We start from the raw sequence: 24,382 nt of genomic DNA, 5'->3' as shown, positions 1-24,382 counted from the left end.
AACATATAAAGCAAAATGATCAATTTCCTTATATGACAGTTTCAGGAATGGGAAAAAATGCAAATAACATAGCCCTCTGACATAGAAAAAGGCAAGAGGCAAACAGCAATGGGGCAAATAAATAATGAAAAACGGTTTGGCGCCAAGTATGACGCACAACGTAACTTAAATTTTTTTTGGCGCCAACCATATCCGGAAATGACACACTCGCGTCACTAATGATGCAACCTCTGCGTCAATTACGACGTCAGAAATGACGAACTTGCGTCAACGGACGTGCCTTTCGCGCCAAATAATTCTCGCGCCAAGAATGACGCAATAAAGTGTAGCATTTGGCGCACCCACGAGCCTAATTCAGCCCGCAATTTGAAAGAAAGTAGTCAATTGAAAAAAAGACTAAACCCCAGGTAAGAAAAAAATATTTCTTAGTATTAATTTTCCCCAAATAAGAAACTGACAATCTGCAAAAGGAAAGACATGAACCGGACTCATGGCAAATATAAGTACAATACATATATTTAGAACTTTATATAAATGCATAAAGTGCCAAAACCATAGCTGAGGTGTCTTAAGTAATAAAAATATACTTACCCAAAGACACCCATCCACATATAGCAGATAGGCAAACCAGTACTGAAACAGTTATCAGTAGAGGTAATGGTATATGAGAGTATATCGTCGATCTGAAAAGGGAGGTAGGAGATGAATCTCTACGACCGATAACAGAGAACCTATGAAAAAGACCCCCGTTAGGAAAATCATTGCATTCAATAGGTGATACTCTCCACGTCCCTCTGACATTCGCTGTACTCTGAGAGGAATCGGGTTTCAAAATGCTGAGAAGCGCATGTCAACATAGAAATCTTAGCACAAACTTACTTCACCACCTCCATAGGAGGCAAAGTTTGCAAAACTGAATTGTGGGTGTGGTGATGGGTTTATTTATAGGCATTTTGAGGTTTGGGAAACTTTGCCCCTCCTGGTAGGATTGTATATCCCATACGTCACTAGCTCATGGACTCTTGCCAATTACATGAAAGAAATAATTATACCAATAAGTCCAAAACAAATGTAAGTCTTTAATGTCAGCATATTAAGAAGACATTATCATTCAGATCTTGTAAAGGTAAGAACAAAGTATCACTTATCACTTCTAGGACACTGTAAAATGTGGATGTAGTGAGAGAATGCTGAATATATCACCACTACTTTGCAACTAAAGGAAATTCCCACTGCACGCAAGAATAAAACAGTTTCTGCATTACACAAATAAAAAAATAAAACATGTAATGGATCAGTATTTTAAAAGTATCTGCAATACAATTGATATTCCTAAGCTTTCCTCAACAGTTTGAAGAGTAAACAAAACAATTCATATAATTATAATCAGTTCTCCAGTAATTCTTTTTTCTACCACAATCTACTAAATTATTATTTCTCTCATTTTTACAATGTTAAATGCACCCATTATAGTTAAAGGGATAGAAAGATCCATATTGAAAATGTGCATGAATTCATTTTAAATAGAAGCATTTTTGCAGTATCCTTCTATTAGTAAATATGCGTCTAGTAAATGTTATTGCTGGTTAAGCAGCTTACGCATGCTACGTGTGACTAGAGGATCAGTATTCAAGCAGAGAGCTGCCGGTGATGTGTATTAAAGATTTCATTTGTGCCATACAAGCCGCTGCTCACTCAGTTTGAATGGTGGTGCATGTGTCATCCACAGCATATTTGAGTATGCAACAAAAACCTGTAATACATTTCACTAGAAGCATTTTTGCTAATGAAAGCATACTGCGAAAATGCTTCTATGTACCCAAGTACAGAATTACATTTTTACCTTTCGATCCATTAAAATATTTCTCTGCAACTAAAATCAAAAAGACAACCCATCCAAACCTCTCTAGATGCCGGCCTGTATCCAAATCCCGATGGTAAATTTTTATCTTCTTCACAGCCTTTGGCTCCAGGACTGAAGTGCAGCTCAACATGAAAACGCTCCTCTGATGAAAGATCCTAGAAAATTAAAATCATTTAATATGCTTTATGCAGATTTGTGAAGAGCATTTTATCAGCAGCATATTTAGCCAAATCTCACCTTGTTTGGGTCTTCATACAGCATTATCACAATCTGAGTCATGTAGTTGAGTTCATTTACAAAGTTTAGGTAATCCATGGATCTTTTCCACTGTTCGTCTTTGGTTTCCTAAGGGAAAACCCATATATATTATATGTCGCTTCAGTATGTAGTTTTCTTTATTCAATCATAATATTATGGCTTTTTTTTTTTTTTTTTTTTTAAATAAATGAATACTTTAAAAAACACAACAAACAATAATAATGCTGCAGCTTATCACTTGCATTATCCAGCTATGGAGTCAATCAAAATCCCATAGAAAAGTATGTGTGTATATATATAAAAATTGGAAGTTTCAAAGAAGCATAACATTTAAAGGGACATTCCAGTCAATAGATGAATTACATCTTTGAATAGAAACATATTTGTAATATGCATGTATTAGCAAAAATGCCTCTTGTAAAAGTTATCACTGTTTTAGTGTTAACATTTTTCTCTGCACGTGCATGTGAAGCATAGCTAGATATTCGCAGTGCACCAGCATGTTATATACTGCAGCTGCTCAGAGCGCCAGTGGGGCTTGTATCATGTTATTAACTAACAAATTGAGTCATTATCAGACGGTACAAGCACCTTAGGCTCTCTGAGCAAATGCTGTATTTAAAATGCTGGTGCACAGTGCATACTTAAATATTCATTTGAAACATTTATAGCATTTATTAGAAGCATTTTTTGCTAATACATGTATATTATAAAAATGCTTCTATTCAATACTGAAACACATCTATGTGGATTCCAGTTTTGGCTGGAATATCCCTTTAAATAACTTTACTTCTATTATAAAATTGTCTTAGTTTTCTTGTTATCCTTTGTTTAAAAGCAGGAAGGTAAGTTCAGGAGTGTGCACGTGTCTGCAGTACTATATAGACGCAGTTTTGCAACAATGCTATACATTAGCAAGAGCACCAGATGGCAGCACTATTTCCTGCCATGTAGTGCTCCAGACACGTGCATGCTACCTATCTAGATATCTCTTAAACAAAGAATAATATGAGAATGAAGTAAATTTGATAATAGTAAATTGGAACTTTTCATGAAAGAAAAAAATTGGGTTTAATGTCCCTTTAATTATGAATTTTGTAGGAAATAAAATCACTAAACCTTTCTACAGGATTGCAACTGCCCCACCCATATTTCTTGTCTGCAAAAGAGACAAACGTTTACTTACATCACACAAAGCTCCAAAACGAAGAATAGACAAGAGCGAGTGAACATGGCTTTCACTAGTAAAATATAAGCGGGTCCGCACATGCCGCTCTGGTGACATGACACCTCTAGAATACCTGTGGGCAAGAACATATAAGAGGGATATTATTAGCGGGACATAACAAAAACTAGTAAATTAACCTCTTAAAAAAATATATGATTAAGGGCCCAATGCTCTAAAACTCTCCGCTCTGGTGAGATGATCTAAGATTTCCCATCAGTACTGCTTGGTCCCTCAAAGACTCTAAGAACAGCAAATATTATCTTAAGAGCGGTTTATTTCACTATGCAGAGCTCTGTATATGAAGACGAAGCACCAATATTGCAAAAGAATGTCTTAGAAAAAGCCCCCAAAGATTTTGCCATGCTGGCGAGCTTTTAATCATCGCGCCCCAAGTCTCTTTCTGTTCAGAGTTATAATCTAAGAAAGCTCAAATTACAAAAGATTTAAAGTAATATAATTAAAAAAAGGTTTCGTACAGTGGATGAAGTTTGTTTACAGTGTCATCATCTTGTGTTCTCTGAAGATCAGACCGGATCTTTCTAACAAGGGGTGTGCAGTAACCTTTGGCAATTTCTAACTTTTCTAATTTGGATATGCCGTATTCCTAGAATATAAAAAGATAGAACTATTTAACAAAGAATAAAAAAACACGAACTAAAAATGAACATACAATACATACATTAAACTATGTAAGATTATAATTTAAAATGTGTAACTGTAGTTTAAAAAAATAATCAAAAAAAAAAAAAAAATACATTCATTATTTTACCACTTTTCATGTAGTTTAATCTGAAAATTGTTTGTTTTCTAAATCCCACTGAGTTTCTAAAAAGTTATGGATGATGCCATGTTAAAACCCAAGTTTCTCCTAATCTCCTAATGCGGAGAGCCTGTTAGCCTTGTTTGTGCACAATGTTTTATTGACTGTTTTATATCTGTCCCGAATTTTCCTCAGCGGAAAAGATAGAAAAGGGGAAACCTAGGATGGTACCTAATTTTTTTTTATTTTTTTTTTACTAATTTTCTATAATGGCTCACCCTACAAAAATACTCTCCAGTGACAAGGGGTACAAAGCAGTATATAATTGGGTGTGAAAGAAGAAGTGTTTTTGTGACATAAAATGATTAAATAGTTTTCTTCTATGTTTTGTTATTGCTGACTGCCGTATGTCTAACTTGTAGTGGAAAAGGAAAGTATTTGATTATAGCCAGACTGCAAAACGACAATGTTCAGAAGGTACAGTAAACATTCAGCACAACTGGAATCTGAACTTTTTTATGACGCACTCCGCTACCCAACGCAAAACGGCAGTATTAACTGATGAAAAGCCTTAATGATTGTCCCTGGGGAATAACAAAGAGACAGGTTGTTTTCTTCAAATCCTTTGATCTTTTGACATAAACATGTAGACCCTGGATGACATCCAATCTCTATATTGTGTTGCCATTTATTGTCTTCTTATTTTGGCAGTTATGAGGTATGACACAACTAAAACACACACAGAGCCAGATTAGAAGTGGAGCGGTATTTAACGCTCCCACTTGAGCTTTAACTCTGCTGGAAGTAAGCATTTTGCGCACGTTGGGTAGCGCTCGTATTACAAGTTGAAAGTAAACTGTTTTTGCTTGCATGCTAACCCGACACGCTTAAAAAGCCGCATTAATACCGCGCGCGCAATAACCTATTCCCCCATAGAAGTCAATGGAGAAAAAAAAAAAGTGCACTAAACAACACGAAAATATGAATATTTCACATTCCATTCCAAAGTTCTTCAAATAGCAGAATATGTTCTATTTATTCATAAATAAATATATATATATATCTCAAGCAAAAAAACAGAGTGGGAAGCATATCCTAGGTACAGGAGCTACAAAAAGGGGACATGTATTGTAGACATTTACCCTAGAGATAGACGCCAGTTACGGCTAATGGTGCAGACCCTTATAAATAATGTATCAAAGAAATACTTTAAGAAAGAAAGAAATAAGGAAATACTTGTTTCATAAAAGACAGGGATTTCAGCACTCTTTTACAGCAAGAAAACACAGCTCCATTTTAAAGTGAACATAGTAACAATTTATTAGTATAGCAATTCAATTCTCAGATACACTGCATCTCCCCAAGAGGATGTGCTAATAAATAGTATATCTTAATGCGTAGGCCAAACTGTTGAAAATATCCAGATTACTTGCTAAAAAGCAGAGTTTATATATAAACAAAAGAACCTGGCCGGTCAGGGTGAACCAAGGTACCTGTATAGATATGCACATGCAATAAAGTCATTATATGCATAGAAATGTATTCTAGATAACTACACCCAGCTGCTCACAGAACCCCCGCGTTCAAGTATGGAGGTATAGCCTGGACAGGTTTAAAGAGAGGGATCTAAGTTATCAGTAATACATTCTTTTTTAAGCAAAGTTGTAAGCAAAGAAATGTTTGCAAAAAACAAAATGACAAAGTAAATGTGATATGCAGATAGTCAAAGCAAGAAAAGTAGCAATAGAGTTATGATAGAATAATAATCCAATCAACTACACCCTGCTGCACACAGAACCCCATGAAAAATGTATGCGAGGTATAACCTGGGCAGGTAGTGTTATATGGGATCTAAATTGTCGGATCATTCACTCTATGCAGTCAAGGAACAACGAAGTTGCACAGATGGTTAGCTAGCTCTAACATACGGAAACACGCATTGTTTGTAAAGAGAGTCCGGTGGACGTCTGAAACAAGTTCCATGCAAATTAATGTGCCAAAAGAAGCAAGCAAATAGACACACAACGTTCTCCTTTAGACTGTACAGCAGATTGTGTGCTCCAAAATGACACCTCGACAGGTGTCGCCAAACTGCAATATTTCAACTGTGAGCATAAGCACTATAAATTTTGTGCTAAGGAAGAGGCCAAATGCTTAAGGCACTAACAAGGGTGTACTACTTGTATACTACACCTTCCTTACAAAGCCGCTGCTGGAACAGGCATCCATTAGTGACATAACACTTTATTAAAAATGGATATTGTTCAAATATGCTTTTACATGTTTTATCTACTTGACTGAAAAGGGCTCCAATACACTTATGTTTAAATATTTTTATTGATTTTTCAAATTAAAACATTGTTATACAAATAAACTCAAAAAAACAAAACAGGTTCAATCTGTAAAAGAGTCACCATCATTACATACATGTTAGGATTTTACTCCGAATAATATTTTCATCATATCAAATATAACATCCTACTTCAATCAATAAGTATCAGTTCTCACATAATGTCCCCTCTAACTCTGACCTTTTATATGGGATTTTGTCTTATCCGTCTAGCCCCCTCAATATGCATAATGTATGGTTCCCATATATCAATGAAGCGGTCTTTGGTGTTTACGAGTTCAGCCGTGGCACTTGACATATTATAGTGGTATTCTATTCTCTTTTCAATATAGTCAAAGGAAGGGACATCCATTTTCCAAAATTTAGCTATACACATGCGTGTGACAGTACAAATCATATTGACTAATTTAGAATGCCTCTTTAGAGGTCCTTCTAGCGGAAAATGCAATAGGGCCTGCTCTGGAGAGAGGGCTATATCTGATTCTTACGATTAAAAATTTTGAGATATAATCCCACACTCACTTGACCTTAGCACAGTGCCACCACATATAGGAACCCATTTCGTCACATCCTCTATAGCACCAGTGATGTTCACGATCCTCTGCCTTGGCCAATCTAGTGGGATAGATATACCATCTGTGTATTACCTTAAGGTAGTTTTCTTTCAATGTTGCATTGGGGGAGAATCTAAGGCCTCTTTGGATATTTTCTGTCCAGGTCTCTGCCTAGATCTTCTTCCCATTTTATCATGCTATTAGTTTTTTATCCCTATCTTTGATATTGAAAATTGGGTATAGTAAAGTAATTTTGCCCTTCTTGTGTTCCTTTGATAAGCACAATGATTCATATATAGTGTTATGTGGTCTCTTTGTGTTTCCCAAAATCTCCTGTACCCTGGATTTGAGTTGTAAATAGTGAAACCACACATTTCTTTCAGGTTCCCCTAGTTCTTCATATTGTTTGAAAGTTATTATCTTGTTATGTATAAGTGTATCTGCAATATGATATAAACCCTTGTTTTCCCACTTTCCCTGTAGTTGTGAGCTTGTTATTGACTTGATGGTTATTAAATGTGTAGCCTGAGATCGGCTATTTATAATCGTATAAGTCTTGGTCAATTTGTCCCATAAAATGATAGTATGGCGTATTGCTACATATTGTCGTATAGATTGAGGTCTATCTTGCTTATCTGCCCATAGCAGCCTATCTAGTCTTCCTACCTCCATGATATCAGTTTCTAGTTGAACCCATTGTGGAGTCTTTGTCGTTCTGTGCCATTGGATAGTTTGGGCCATTCTAGCTGCATAATAATATTTATGTCTGTACATAGTATTTTTGTTGATTTTCGCCCTTTTCCCCTGCCATATGAATTTGAAGATTTCCTTCTGTATAGTTTGTAACTCTGTTACCGGTACATTTATTGGGAGAGAGCGAAACAAATAAAGGATTTTGGGTAGTATCGTCATTTTGATAGATATAATTCTGCCATATAATGAAAGTTTATGTTTAGCCCATGTGGCTAGCAATGTTTTAACCTGGTTAAATATAACTGAATAATTTTCTTTATATAGAGTATGCACATTACGTGAAAGGTGTATGCCTAAATATTTGATGGATGTTTTTGCCCAGGAAAAGGCAAAATTAATCTCTAATAATTTTTTAGTGTGATTAGGTAGATGGACATCCAGGGCCTCACATTTACTCTCATTCACCTTGTAACCCGACATTGCACTGAATTTACCTATCTCTGAGTATATTACTGGGAGGGAAAGTAAAGGCCTAGTGACTGCGAGGATGACGTCATCTGCAAATAGTGAAATTTTATATTTACTTCCACCTGCTTTAATTCCTGTTATGTTGGGGTTGTCTCTAATTCTCTGTGCTAGGGGTTCAATGCATAATGCGAATAATAATGGGGACAATGGGCAGCCCTGTCTGGTCCAATTTCTGATTGTTATCTGCTTTGATTGGTATCCCGAAAGTCTAATAAACGCATCTGGAGTGGAGTACAACTTTTTTAACCCCACATAGAATGGACCCCTTATTCCCACTTTATTTAGGACTGCTAGCATATAATCCCAAAGGACCCTGTCAAATGCCTTCTCTGCATCCAAGGTGAGGAACAGAGAAGGCATTCCTGTATTTGATGCCAAATTTATCAAATCTATAATCTTTCTTACATTGTCTGGGGCCTCTCTTTGTGCTATAAATCCTACTTGATCAGTGTTTATTACATTTTTGATGGGGGTAGCCAATCGATTTACCAATATTTTGGTAAATAGCTTAAGGTCCTGATTTATTAGTGAGATTGGCCTATAATTTTAACAATATTGTTTGCATTTCCCCTGTTTTGGTATAACTGTCACCCTTGCAGTCAATATGTCTTGTGGTATGTCAATCCCCTGCAAAATATTATTAAAGATAATTACTAATTGTGGTACTACAGTTTTTTGAAGGTCCTTATAAAAGGAGCCTGGAAATCCATCAGGGCCAGGGGCCTTGTTTCTCTTTAATTCCTTAATAGCTAGGGTAACCTCCTGAAATGTTATAGGTGCATTGAGCAGATCAAGGTCTTCTTGGGGGATTTTTTTTAGTGTACTACTCTCCAGGAAACTATCTAGTTCTTTCTGTTTATCTATCTCACGTTGAGGTTGTGGCAAATTGTAGAGTGAATTATAATAGTTAGCAAATTCGTTAGCTATCTGGAGAGGGTCATTAGTAACTGAACCGTTCGCCAGCTGTATTTGTGGAATGGTGCAAGTTCTGGTCATGTCTTTTAACTTGTTTGCTAGCAATTTGTCTGGCTTGTTGCCATAGGTGTAGTATCTAGTATCTACCGCTTTAAATGAGGAGATTGCCTCCTTTTCAAGCAACAGGTTAAGTTCCCCATTTTTCTTTTTTAATAACTTGGTTGGGCCTCCCCTAGGGTCTCTTATTACCTGTTCCCGAATTGTGGCTATCTCCTTCCTCAATTGTTCTAGTGTGTGGTTATATTGTTTTTTAACTTTGGAAGATTCAGCTATTATCAATCCCCTAATGAAAGCCTTCAGAGCGCTCCAAATTATATTTGGGTTGGTTGTAGAGCCCTTATTTATTTTTATGAATTCCTTCATATGTTTCTCAATTTGTTGTTTAAAAACTTCATTTTGGAGTATTTTGGGATTTAAGGCCCAGGACCTTACTCTGTCTGGATTTAAAACTCCCTCTAGATATATACTCATCATGTCATGATCTGACCAAACACAATTGCTGATAGTAGCCTCTGTAACCAGGGGGAATAGAATTTGACTTACTAATATCAAGTCAATTCTAGAACGTGTTCCATGTACTGACCAATAATAAGTGTACTCTTGGGCTCCTTTATTTACTGCTCTCCAACTATCTAATAAGTTGTGGTCTAGCAAGAAATCCCTTAAGATTTGCTGGTCTGGGGTCTGTCTTCTATTCTTTTGAGAGTCTGTAGATGTCCTGTCTAATCTATCATCTAGCGTCATATTAAAGTCACCCCCTATGATTGTTTTGTATCTATACCAGGATAATAGCTTACTTACTTTGGTGAAGAATGTTCCTTGGTGATCATTGGGGGCATAAATGTTCACTAACATAATTGGTGTGTTATGAATCAATCCCCGTACTATGAGATATCTCCCCTCCCTATCAGAGATTATCTCCTCTTCTTTAAAATCAAGGGAAGCATGTAGGAGTATAGAGACACCGCATTTCTTCTTCTTATTGATAGCATGATATTTAGTAGGGAAAAATTTATCCCAGTATTTGGGTGTTGTGGTGGAGGTAAAATGGGTCTCCTGTATCATCACTATGCTAGCGTTCTGTGACTTATACTCTATAATGGCTTTCTTTCTCTTTATATTAGAATTAAGGCCCCTGGCATTATGTGATATTATCCTATTCTGCATGTTAATTTTTTATTTCTGAGCTGAATAGCATCTGGAAAATCTTTGTACCTATGACCTACTTGGACTAGTGTCGTGGGACCATTACAAATTGAGAGGATACTTTCATATCGGAAATCTCTTAGTAAGCTTGCTTTTCGTGACTGCTGTAACTTAACCTTTAAGACTGAACAAAAAAACATATAACACTGTAATATAACACTTAAACTAGGTGCCTTAAACTGCACCGGATACATTCTTTGACCTTTTGGTCAATATTCAACTCTGGAGTAATCTCCTTTTAACTTCTTACTCTCCATATTTTGACTATATATCCTGAGGGAGAGAATATAGCAGCATAAAGATAAACAGAAATAGACATAAGAAAAGGAAAAACTAAAGATAGAGACAATACAATTTTTCAGTACAATTTGTGAACTTATGACTCTTTCAAATATAACTTACAACCAGTCCAGCTGTGGGAGGTAAAGTTCGTAATCTATGAACATTTTCACCATGAATCCAAGGAATGTAAGATTCATGGGACAGGAGGATTCTCTTTGTTGGATGAGTTCTGATCTCCACTTGGTGATGTGGCTGGTCTTGATTTTTTTCGCATTCCCTTTTTTAGTGGCCACCGACCATTCTCTCTGAGGCAACCTTATTGCTGTCTGCTGTGTGGCCTGTTTCGTAGGTTCTTCCATTGGTATCTCCAGCTTGTTCAAAATTATTTGTCCCTCTTCTAGAGACGAGCAGGAGTACGAGGTGTTTTGATGTGTAAAGATCAACTTAAATGGAAAGTTCCACCAATATCTTATTTTCTCTCTAATCAGCGACTCCACAATTGGCTTCATTTCACATCGCTTTCTCAGTGTTATGGGAGACAAATCGGTATATATTTGGATGTTGTGTCCTTCGTATGTGATCGACCTGGTTTGTCTCGCCGCTTGTAAGATCAGTTCCTTGACATGATAATAATGTAGTTTAATTATTATGTCCCTGGCTTTGGATTGGGAGGGTCTGGTGAGGGCTCTGTGAATTCTATCAAACAGCAACATGATGATTTCTGTATCTGGAATAAGTTGGTGAAATATCTCTGTTACATCCGCTTGGAGATTTTTGTAATCCTCTGGGAGGTTTCTGATTCTCAAATTTGATCTTCTGGATCGATTCTCCAAGTCTTCCACCTGTTCTTCAAGCTTTTTGATATATATATACCTCTTCTGTTGATTCTGCCTCAGTATGCTGTTTTGTTGGAGAGGCACCTTTATCTATGAGTTTAAGTTTAAGTTGCGACTTGGATAAGCAGTCCTTTACTGTTTGATTCCTGCTCTTCATCTTGAAGGTTATATCCCCTCAGAATTTATGTTGCAAAATGTATCAGGAATACAGATAAATTGATAGTACTTCACCCTGATTCTCCCTTGCTCACCTCGCCTCCCTCTCCTCCTCCAGCAGTATTATAATAGCATTAATTTAACTGCTAGGTAGCATTCTGTCTACTGATGTCCTCAATGTCTCTCTGAGATCACTCCAGGTTGAATTTTTACATATTTAACCAAACATTGTAGGATTTGGGTATCTCACCAAAATTTGTAAATATTTCTTGATGTCTCAGGGCCTGCCGTTCTAGTGTCAACGTGACATCATATGCCACAGAAAGTCCCACTAAATGTGTCCCAATCTCGCCTTGATAAGGTGCAGAATCAGGTTAGTGAGGTGTAAGATGTTGTCTGCTGTGGCTGCCTTAGAACTGTTATTCAGGACCCTGAATCTGATATTAGTGACTTCTCATGCGCTTTGTCTATTTAAGCATACAGTTAAGTATCCTGCAAATTTTAGTTGCTCTCTACTTTGTGATCTTCCCCCAATGGCTCTCCCCTGTGCTGCAGGGAATAATCCGATTATATGTGATAATGAGTGGATGTGCAGTTCAACTGTGATACTATTAAGGCCTCTAAAATGGCGATTTTCCCGCCACTCACCCTTATGTTACTGAGTCCTGATGTAGTCTCTGAAGTTGTTATATGGCTCCCAGAAGAGTCTGTCACTTTCCCCCAGCTTGTTCTCCTCAGCCTTCACTCCCTGGCAATGATTCCTGAGGCCTCTTCCGCCTCCTCCAGTGTAGAGTCTTCCGGTAAGCAGCCCACCTTTAGTGGCTTTTTGCAGCTTGTTGAAGCCAATCCAAGGGTCAGCTTTATGTGTGCTAGCAGGTCGGATGATAGGGACCTGACTTGTATTGGTTTTAGCCCTTTACTGCAGGTCCTCTGGCCCGGGGTAGGCCGCATACAGGGACTTTCCAACTTTCGGCCTGGTCCTGGGAACCGGACCGCTCGAAAATTGCTCCAAAACGTCCGAAATTTGTCCTGCTGCTTCCCAACAGTGTTTAGGACTTTAGGTCTTGATGAATAGTTCTTTTGGTGCCAAAACCAACTTAAAAAGTACTTATTTTTATGCTTTTTGCTCAGAGCTTAAGCTGAAAGCTTCCTCTTAGCTTGCTGGCTAGCTCTGCCCCCGCTCCAATACACTTATATGTATGTCTATATGTGTGTGTACTTTCAGTCAAAGATCCTCGAGTTCCCCTACAGTTGTGTGAGAAGCCGTCCCGCCCAGCAACCTGAGTTTCTTTGCATGTACTTTTGTCTCCTCTCCTGTGACAAACGTTTCCCCAACTCGATGATCTTTGACTGAAAGTTTCTGGAATAGTGGGACAGACAAAAGGAGGCAGAGTCCTGCTGACATCACTAACCATACTTTGGGAGGGCCAGATCGATGCGTATACTTACCTCAAAGATAGAGGTTCCTTCAAGTAAGTGTACAAACAGCTGGGTGTGAGAAGATAGTCTGTTTGGGATATAAAACTTCTAAACTGTGCATCATATACTATTTATTCCTGTTTGAACACTTTTGTATTGTACTCCACCTCCTTTTGTGTATATACAGTATTCCTTTTGCTTTAAGATTATTAGCGCTTTCCCTGCTCTTGTTGTTTTACATTTTCTCTATAGAGGGATTTGAGGATCCCCTCTGACTTTAGGAATACAGCAGTTTGGATCTTTTTTGCTGTTATTCTGTGTGTAGTAGTTGACATTATTTTTGTAAAATCCTGCCTACATCTGATCTGCACTCCCCAAAAAAGTGCTAGTAGGGCTTGTCAGGACATAATGTTATTATGAGTGTAACTACTTTGTAATGTATTTTTGATGTTTTTTTGTGACACTTTTTGTTTTGCGAAACAGCCAGAGCTCTGAGGTCGCGCTAACCTGACGCATGTTATCTTCAATTGAGCTCAAGCAATAGCGTTTACCTTCAACTTTTAATATGAGCGCTAAACCTGACGTGCGCAAATACCCACGATAAACCCCTTTTTGCTTGCACATAACTGTTAGCTCTCTACTTGTAATCTAGCCCACAGTCTGCTAAAAAAAGGACATTGCTCCCCCAGAGCTAAACAAGTCAGCAATATATTTTTGTGGGTAGGGAGAAAGTAATTTGATGCTATAGTGTAAACTTTGATGTTTTCTACTACTTATTTTTTATCATACATGCTACAAAAATATGACAACAAAATTCTTGAAAATATCTGTATATATAATTTGTCTTCTGAGTGAGCAATCTACTGAAAACTAATTCTATAAGCTCCTCACAGTTGTTTTCACATTTAACAAACAATAAAACAAAATTGAAAAATATACTGAGTACTATTTGTAATCATTACCTGAGGGATGACAATATCAGCTAAAGCCTTTGAAAGTCTGTACAATTCCATTGTATTCTCCAGTTTTAAAGAATAGTTATGCTGTACATCATATTTAATACAGTCATATATATCAGGGATTTTGCTGATATCGTATCTTCCATTTTTAGTTTTGAAGTCTTTTTCCAGCTTGGCCCACCTGCGCAGCATTAGTTCCAGAGTTTCACTGTGATAAAGCTGAATATCTAAATTAAAGAAATAAATCAAATATAATAACAAGCAAGATGAAGGGTTTTGTAAAAAGTCTATAATTAAAAGAACTATAAATGTATATTTAATGAAATGTTAAATTTAATGATGACAAAGAAAAGGTAAATCCCATATCAGGGCACTACAACTTAACTCAAAAATCTAAAAACCAAACTCACTAAGACAACTTATGGTTGCACAGTTAAAGGGACAGTCTACACTTTAGATTAAGCTGCAAATAGTCTCCTGCACCCCTTCCTATATCATGCAGCAGTAACTGTAAAAAAGTTGTTTTAAAATGAATATTGTTTCAGGCCAATTAGAAATGGCTGCCATGAAGCCAACGTAAACTTTTATGATTCAGTTATAGTACATAGGCTGAGAAGTAGTAATGCAAAACTGGCATCTAGCTACCCAATGACAAGAAGCATATATGTGCAGACATCAATCAGCAGCCAGCTCCCAGCAGTGCATTGTTGTTTCTGAGTTCCTTTCAAAAAAAAGATACCAAGAGAACAAAGCAAATTAGACAGTTTTTGTTTTACATTGCGTACTCTGAATCACGGAAGTTTAATTCTGACTTTACTGTCCCTTTCACACTGTAGTCTGTATCTTATGTTATTATACAATTGTTAGTTCAGGATACTCACATATGAAAACACTTCCCAGTTGGCTTTTATTTAATAGTCCAGGTTTAGAGTGCATAAAGACAATTAAGGGGATTTATTACCTCTTAAAAAAACCTAATGTTCATATCAAGCTGGAGAATTTCTGAAGTTAGCAGTCTAGTAATGGAATGGAATATAGGGATACCTGCAGATTTTGGATCTTCCATCCTCTGTCGGATTTGAGATGTCAGACTTTGGATTAGAGAGTACACCTTGTCGCAAGTCTTAACAGGGTTCTTAATAATCTGCATTGATTTTATCTGCGAGACACTTCCAGTTGGAGTAAGCTGTTAAAAGAACATAACATTACATTATTTATGTAGTTTATTACAGATACATGTTTCAAAGAATGTTACAATCAACCAATATTTCGTAAACTAGAATAAATTCAGTATGAGGTATACTCATGTAATTGAATCATCAAAAGCCTGCATTGCATCTTAGAAATACAACTAGAGAGTTACAAATACATTGATACATTCTAACTAATGTGCACAGTTATGCATAGTATTCAGGGATTGCAAAGTGTATGTCACACTTATGAGCATGCAGCAATATTGAGGATAGAGAATATTTTTATAGTCCTGACGTTTTTTTTTCTGATGGAAAGTGAAGAAATCAGACCTTTAAAGGGACAGTCAACACCAGATTTTTTGTTGTTTTAAAAGCTAGATCCCTTTATTATCCATTTGTTAGTTTTGCATAACCAATGCAGTTATAATAATACATGTTTTACCTCTTGTATCTAAGCTTCTGCAGACTGCCCCCTAATTTCAGTTCTTTTGATAGAATTGCATTTTAGCCAATCAGTGCTCACTCCTCGGTAAATTTGTGTGCTCAATGTTATCTATATGAAACACGTGAACTAACGCCCTCTAGTGGTGAAAAACTGTCAAATGCAGAGGTGGCCTTCAAGGTCTAAGAAATTGGCATATGAACCTCCTAGGTTAGCTTTCAATTTAGAATACCAAGAGAACAAAACCAAATTGGTGATAAAAGTAAACTGGAAAGTTGGTTAGAATTACATGCCCTATTTGAATCATGAAAGTTTTTTTTTGGACTTGACTGTCCCGTTAAGAAGATGTGGACAATACCGCCACAGCAGGATAGACTTAAAACTAAACTGTTTTATAAGTCACAGATTAAAAAAAGAACGGGTAGTTAAAAAACAGAATTTATGCTTACCTGATAAATTACTTTCTCTTGCGGTGTATCCAGTCCACGGATTCATCCTTACTTGTGGGATATTCTCATTCCCTACAGGAAGTGGCAAAGAGAGCACACAGCAGAGCTGTCCATATAGCTCCCCCTCTGGCTCCGCACCCCAGTCATTCGACCGACGGTTAGGAGAAAAAGGAGAAACCATAGAGTGCAGTGGTGACTGTAGTTTAAACAATAAATTTTAACCTGACTTAATTGCCAGGGCGGGCCGTGGACTGGATACACCGCAAGAGAAAGTAATTTATCAGGTAAGCATAAATTCTGTTTTCTCTTGCAAGATGTATCCAGTCCACGGATTCATCCTTACTTGTGGGATACCAATACCAAAGCTTTAGGACACGGATGAAGGGAGGGAACAAGACAGGTAACCTAAACGGAAGGCACCACTGCTTGCAAAACCTTTCTCCCAAAAATAGCCTCCGAAGAAGCAAAAGTATCGAATTTGTAAAATTTGGCAAAAGTATGCAGTGAAGACCAAGTCGCTGCCTTACAAATCTGTTCAACAGAAGCCTCATTCTTGAAGGCCCAAGTGGAAGCCACAGCTCTGGTGGAATGAGCTGTAATTCGTTCAGGAGGCTGCTGCCCAGGAGTCTCATAAGCCAATCGGATTATGCTTTTCAACCAGAAGGAAAGAGAGGTAGCATTCGCTTTCTGACCTCTCCTCTTACCAGAATAGACAACAAACAAAGATGATGTTTGTCTGAAATCCTTAGTTGCTTGTAAATAGAATTTCAAAGCACGAACCACATCAAGATTGTGTAAAAGCCGTTCCTTCTTAGAAGCTGGATTAGGACACAGGGAAGGAACAATGATTTCCTGGTTAATGTTCTTATTAGAAACAACTTTAGGAAGAAAACCAGGTTTGGTTAGCAAAACTACCTTATCTGCATGGAACACCAGATAGGTTGAATTACACTGCAAAGCAGACAATTCTGAAACTCTTCGAGCAGAAGATATAGCTACCAAAAACAGAACTTTCCAAGATAATAACTTAATATCTATGGAATGTAAAGGTTCAAACGGAACCCCTTGAAGAACTGAAAGAACTAAATTTAGACTCCATGGAGGAGCCACAGGTTTATAGACAGGCTTGATTTTGACTAACGCCTGTGCAAACGCTTGAACATCTGGTACTTCTACCAGACGCTTGTGTAAAAGGATAGACAGAGCAGATATCTGCCCCTTTAAGGAACTAGCTGATAAACCTTTCTCCAATCCTTCTTGGAGAAAAGACAATATCCTTGGAATCCTAATCTTACTCCATGAGTAACCCTTGGATTCACACCAACAAAGATATTTCCGCCATATCTTACGGTAAATTTTCCTGGTGACAGGTTTTCTAGCTTGGATCAGAGTATATATGACTGATTCAGAGAAACCACGCTTGGATAGAATTAAGCGTTCAATCTCCAAGCAGTCAGCTGTAGAGAAACTAGATTTGGATGCTTGAATGGACCCTGAATTAGAAGATCCTGCCTCATTGGCAGTGTCCATGGTGGGACAGATGACATGTCCACTAGGTCTGCATACCAAGTCCTGCGTGGCCACGCAGGCGCTATCAGAATTACCGAGGCCTTCTCCTGTTTGATTCTGGCTACCAGCCGAGGGAGAAGGGGAAACGGTGGAAAGACATAGGCCAGATTGAAGGACCAAGGCGCTACTAGAGCATCTATCAATGCCGCCTTGGGGTCCCTGGACCAGGACCGTAAAGAGGAAGTTTGGTGTTCTGACGGGACGCCATCAGATCCAATTCTGGAATGCCCCATAGCTGAGTCAGCTGAGCAAATACCTCCGGGTGGAGTTCCCACTCCCTCGGGTGAAAAGTCTGACGACTTAGGAAATCCGCTTCCCAGTTGTCTACTCCTGAATTGCAGATAGATGGCAAGAGTAATCCTCCGTCCACCTGATTATCTTAGTTACTTCCTTCATCGCTAAGGAACTCTTTGTTCCTCCCTGATGATTGATGTATGCTACAGTCGTGATGTTGTCCGACTGAAATCTGATGAACTTGGCCGCCGCTAGCTGAGGCCATGCCTGGAGCGTGTTGAATATCGCTCTCAGTTCCAAAATGTTTATCGGGAGAAGAGACTCTTCCCAAGACCATAGGCCCTGAGCTTTCAGGAAGCCACAGACCTCGCCCCAGCCTAACAGACTGGCGTCGGTCGTTACAATGATCCACTCCGGTCTGCGGAAGCACATTCCCTGAGACAGGTGATCCTGAGACAACCACCAGAGAAGAGAATCTCTGGTTTTCTGGTCTAGTTGGATTTGAGGAGACAAATCTGCATAATCTCCATTCCACTGTTTGAGCATGCACAATTGCAGTGGCCTGAGATGAATTCGAGCAAAAGGGACTACGTCCATTGCTGCTACCATTAATCCGATTACCTCCATGCACTGAGCTACAGATGGCCGAGGGATGGAATGAAGAGCTCGGCAAGTACTTCGACGCTTTAACCTTCTGACCTCCGTCAGAAATATTTTCATTTCTACCGAGTCTATTAATGTTCCCAGGAAGGGAACCCTTGTGAGCGGGGACAGAAAACTTTTTTCGGTGTTCACCTTCCACCCGTGAGACCTTAGAAAGGCCAGAACAATATCCGTATGAGCCTTGGCTCTGGGAAAAGACGGCGCCTGTATTAAGATGTTGTCCAGATAGGGTGCTACTGCAATGCCCCGCAGTCTTAGTACCGCTAGAAGGGACCCTAGCACCTTTGTGAAAATTCTGGGAGCGGTGGCCAACCCGAAGGGAAGGGCCATGAACTGGTAATGCTTGTCAAGGAAAGCGAACCTTAGGAATTGATGGTGATCTTTGTGGATAGGAATATGAAGGTACGCATCCTTTAAATCCACGGTAGTCATATATTGACCTTCCTGGATCATCGCAAAGATTGTCCAAATGGTTTCCATCTTGAAAGATGGAACTCTGAGGAATTTGTTTAGAATTTTTAGATCCAGGATTGGTCTGAAAGTTTCTTCCTTTTTGGGAACCACAAACAGGTTTGAGTAAAAACCTAGTCCTTGTTCTGTAATTGGGACTGGATATATCACTCCCATCTTGAGTAGATCTTCTACACAGCGTAAGAACGCCTCTTTCTTTGTCTGGTCTGTAGACAGACGAGAAATGTGGAACCTTCCCCTTGGAGGAGAGTCCTTGAATTCTAGAAGATATCCCTGAGCAACTATCTCTAATGCCCAGGGATCGGGAACATCTCTTGCCCAAGCCTGAGCAAAGAGAGGGAGTCTGCCCCCTACCAGATCCGGTCCCGGATCGGGGGCTACCCCTTCATGCTGTCTTAGTAGCAGCTGCAGGCTTCTTGGCCTGTTTACCCTTGTTCCAGCCCTGCAAAGGCTTCCAGGTTGCCTTGGGCTGTGAAAAGTTACCCTCTTGCTTTGCGGTCGCAGAGGTTGAAGCAGGACCGCTCCTGAAGTTGCGAAAGGAGCAAAAATTAGCCTTGTTTTTAGCCTTAAAAGGCCTATCTTGCGTAAGGGCATGGCCCTTTCCCCCAGTGATATCCGAAATAATCTCTTTCAACTCGGGCCCGAAAAGGGTCTTTCCCTTGAAAGGAATATTCAGTAACTTTGTTTTAGACGACACATCGGCCGACCATGATTTAAGCCAAAGCGCTCTGCGCGCCATGAGGGCAAAACCAGAATTTTTCGCCGCTAACTTAGCTAATTGCAAAGCGGCATCTGTGATAAAAGAATTAGCCAGCTTTAGAGCCTTAATTCTATCCATAATTTCGTCATATGAGGTCTCCGTCTGAAGCGACTCCTCCAGCGCCTCAAACCAGAAAGCCGCTGCAGAAGTTACAGGAATAATGCAGGCAATAGGTTGGAGAAGGAAACCTTGTTGAACAAATATTTTCTTTAGTAAACCTTCTAATTTTTTATCCATAGGATCTTTGAAAGCACAACTGTCTTCAATTGGTATGGTTGTGCGCTTGGCTAGTGTTGAAACTGCCCCCTCTACCTTAGAGACCGTCTGCCATGCGTCCCGCCTGGGGTCAGTTATGGGGAACATTTTCTTAAAGATAGGGGAGGGAACAAAGGGTACACCTGGTCTCTCACACTCCCTATCCACAATATCCGCCACCCTCTTCGGGATCGGAAACGCATCAGTGTATACAGGGACTTCTAGATATTTGTCCATTTTACACAATTTCTCTGGGGTCGCAATCATCCAGCATAGCTAATACCTCCTTAAGCAGCACAAGGAGGTGTTCCAGCTTAAATTTAAACGCTAAGGTATCTGATTCTGCCCGCTGAGAAACCTTTCCTGTGTCAGAAATTTCTCCCTCGGACAGCACATCCCTCACCGCCACTTCAGAGTGTTGTGAGGGTACAACAGATAAAACCCTCCAAAGCTTCTGATTGCTCATACTCTGTTCTTAAAACCGAGCTATCACGCTTTTTAGGAAAAAACAGAATTTATGCTTACCTGATAAATTCCTTTCTCCTGTAGTGTAGTCAGTCCACGGGTCATCCATTACTTATGGGACTATATCTCCTCCCCAACAGGAAGTGCAAGAGGATCACCCAAGCAGAGCTGCTATACAGCTCCTCCCCTCTACGTCATACCCAGTCATTCGACCGAAACCAAACGAGAAAGGAGAAACTATAGGGTGCAGTGGTGACTGGAGTTTAATTTAAAATTTAGACCTGCCGTAAAAACAGGGCGGGCCGTGGACTGACTACACTACAGGAGAAAGGAATTTATCAGGTAAGCATAAATTATGTTTTCTCCTGTTAAGTGTAGTCAGTCCACGGGTCATCCATTACTTATGGGATACCAATACCAAAGCTAAAAGTACACGGATGACGGGAGGGACAGGCAGGATCTTTACACGGAAACAGCCTCCGAAGAAGCAAAAGTGTCAAATTTGTAAAATTTCGAAAAGGTGTGAAGTGAAGACCAAGTTGCAGCCTTGCAAATCTGTTCAACAGAGGCCTCATTTTTAAAGGCCCAAGTGGAAGCCACAGCTCTAGTAGAATGAGCTGTAATTCTTTCAGGAGGCTGCTGTCCAGCAGTCTCATAGGCTAAACGTATTATGCTACGAAGCCAGAAAGAGAGAGGGGTAGCCGAAGCTTTTTGACCTCTCCTCTGTCCAGAATAAACGACAAACAGGGAAGAAGTTTGGCGAAAATCTTTAGTTGCCTGCAAATAAAATTTCAGAGCACGGACCACGTCTAGATTATACAAAAGTCGTTCCTTCTTTGAAGAAGGATTAGGGCACAATGATGGAACAACAATCTCTTGATTGATATTCCTGTTAGTGACTACCTTAGGTAAGAACCCAGGTTTAGTCCGCAGAACTACCTTGTCTGAATGAAAAATCAGATAAGGAGAATCACAATGTAAGGCCGATAACTCAGAGACTCTTCGAGCCGAGGAAATAGCCATTAAAAACAGAACTTTCCAAGATAACAGCTTGATATCAATGGAATGAAGGGGTTCAAACGGAACACCCTGTAAAAAGTTAAGAACTAAGTTTAAGCTCCACGGTGGAGCAACAGTTTTAAACACAGGCTTAATCCTGGCCAAAGCCTGACAAAAAGCCTGAACGTCTGGAACTTCTGACAGACGCTTGTGTAAAAGGATGGACAGAGCTGAGATCTGTCCCTTTAACGAACTAGCAGATAAACCCTTTTCTAAACCTTCTTGTAGAAAAGACAATATCCTAGGAATCCTAACCTTACTCCATGAGTAACTCTTGGATTCGCACCAATGCAAGTATTTACTCCATATTTTATGGTAAATTTTCCTGGTAACAGGTTTCCTAGCCTGTATTAAGGTATCAATCACTGACTCCGAGAATCCACGCTTTGATAGAATCAAGCGTTCAATCTCCATGCAGTCAGCCTCAGAGAAATTAGATTTGGATGTTTGAAAGGACCCTGAATCAGAAGGTCCTGTCTCAGAGGCAGAGACCATGGTGGACAGGACGACATGTCCACTAGATCTGCATACCAGGTCCTGCGTGGCCACGCAGGCGCTATTAGAATCACCGATGCTCTCTCCTGTTTGATCCTGGCAATCAATCGAGGAAGCATCGGGAAGGGTGGAAACACATAAGCCATGTTGAAGACCCAAGGTGCTGTCAGAGCATCTATCAGTACCGCTCCCGGGTCCCTGGACCTGGATCCGTAACAAGGAAGCTTGGCGTTCTGGCGAGACGCCATGAGATCCAGATCTGGTTTGCCCCAACGCCGAAGCAGTTGGGCAAATACCTCCGGATGAAGTTCCCACTCCCCCGGATGAAAAGTCTGGCGACTTAGGAAATCCGCCTCCCAGTTCTCCACGCCTGGGATGTGGATCGCTGACAGGTGGCAAGAGTGAGACTCTGCCCAGCAAATTATCTTTGAGACTTCCATCATCGCTAGGGAACTCCTTGTCCCTCCCTGATGGTTGATGTAAGCCACAGTCGTGATGTTGTCCGACTGGAACCTGATGAACCTCAGAGTTGCTAACTGAGGCCAAGCCAGAAGAGCATTGAAAACCGCTCTTAATTCCAGAATGTTTATTGGAAGGAGTTTCTCCTCCTGAGTCCATGATCCCTGAGTCTTCAGGGAATTCCAGACAGCGCCCCAACCTAGCAGGCTGGCGTCTGTTGTTACAATTGTCCAATCTGGCCTGCTGAAGGGCATCCCTCTGGACAGATGTGGCCGAGAAAGCCACCATAGAAGAGAATCTCTGGTCTCCTGATCCAGATTCAGCATAGGGGACAAATCTGAGTAATCCCCATTCCACTGACTTAGCATGCATAATTGCAGTGGTCTGAGATGCAGGCGTGCAAAAGGTACTATGTCCATTGCCGCTACCATTAAGCCGATTACCTCCATGCATTGAGCCACTGACGGGTGTTGAATGGAATGAAGGACACGGCAAGCATTTAGAAGCTTTGTTAACCTGTCCTCTGTCAGGTAAATTTTCATTTCTACAGAATCTATAAGAGTCCCCAAGAAGGGAACTCTTGTGAGTGGCAATAGAGAACTCTTTTCTACATTCACCTTCCACCCATGCGACCTTAGAAATGCCAGAACTAACTCTGTATGAGACTTGGCAGTTTGGAAACTTGACGCTTGTATCAGAATGTCGTCTAGGTACGGAGCTACCGATATTCCTCGCGGTCTTAGTACCGCCAGAAGAGAGCCCAGAACCTTTGTAAAGATTCTTGGAGCCGTAGCTAACCCGAAGGGAAGAGCTACAAACTGGTAATGCCTGTTTAGGAAGGCAAACCTTAGGTACCGATAATGATCTTTGTGAATCGGTATGTGAAGGTAGGCATCCTTTAAATCCACTGTGGTCATGTACTGACCCTTTTGGATCATAGGTAAGATTGTCCGAATAGTTTCCATTTTGAACGATGGAACTCTTAGGAATTTGTTTAGGATCTTTAAGTCCAAGATTGGTCTGAAGGTTCCCTCTTTTTTGGGAACCACAAACAGATTTGAGTAAAACCCTTGTCCTTGTTCCGACCGCGGAACTGGGTGGATCACTCCCATTATTAAAAGGTCTTGTACACAGCGTAGAAACGCTTCTTTCTTTATCTGGTTTGCTGACAACCTTGAAAGATGAAATCTCCCTTTTGGAGGAGAAGCTTTGAAGTCCAGAAGATATCCCTGAGATATGATCTCTAACGCCCAGGGATCCTGGACATCTCTTGCCCAAGCCTGGGCGAAGAGAGAAAGTCTGCCCCCCACTAGATCCGTTTGCGGATCGGGGGCCCTCACTTCATGCTGTCTTAGGGGCGGCAGCAGGCTTTCTGGGCTGCTTGCCCTTGTTCCAGGACTGGTTAGGTTTCCAGCCCTGTCTGTAGCGAGCAACAGTTCCTTCCTGTTTTGGAGCGGAGGAAGTTGATGCTGCTCCTGCCTTGAAGTTACGAAAGGCACGAAAATTAGACTGTTTAGCCCTTGGTTTGGCTCTGTCTTGAGGCAGGGCATGGCCCTTACCTCCAGTAATGTCAGCGATAATTTCTTTCAAACCGGGCCCGAATAATGTTTGCCCTTTGAAAGGTATGTTGAGCAATTTAGATTTAGAAGTCACATCGGCTGACCAGGATTTAAGCCACAGCGCTCTGCGTGCTTGAATGGCGAATCCGGAGTTCTTAGCCGTAAGCTTAGTTAAGTGTACTACGATATCAGAAATAAATGAATTAGCTAGCTTAAGGACTCTAAGCTTGTCTATAATCTC

At 39.9% G+C, this 24,382-nt stretch overlaps 1 protein-coding gene across 1 annotated transcript in view; it reads right to left on the bottom strand.

Moving 5' to 3' along the window:
• The window catches only part of PPIP5K2 (diphosphoinositol pentakisphosphate kinase 2), a 466,186-nt gene that overhangs the window by 179,205 nt on the left and 262,599 nt on the right, over nucleotides 1-24,382 (bottom strand). Inside the window, 6 exon segments of the mRNA XM_053701522.1 lie at nucleotides 1,903-2,019; nucleotides 2,102-2,209; nucleotides 3,309-3,423; nucleotides 3,827-3,954; nucleotides 14,072-14,295; nucleotides 15,113-15,254. Of these exon segments, the coding sequence (XP_053557497.1) occupies nucleotides 1,903-2,019; nucleotides 2,102-2,209; nucleotides 3,309-3,423; nucleotides 3,827-3,954; nucleotides 14,072-14,295; nucleotides 15,113-15,254 (834 nt within the window).

The sequence above is a fragment of the Bombina bombina genome, chromosome 2 (assembly GCF_027579735.1).
Source record: "Bombina bombina isolate aBomBom1 chromosome 2, aBomBom1.pri, whole genome shotgun sequence".
Taxonomy (NCBI): Eukaryota; Metazoa; Chordata; class Amphibia; order Anura; family Bombinatoridae; genus Bombina; species Bombina bombina.
The sequence above is the reverse complement of the archived record's forward strand: the minus strand, read 5'-3'. Positions and strand labels throughout refer to the sequence as shown.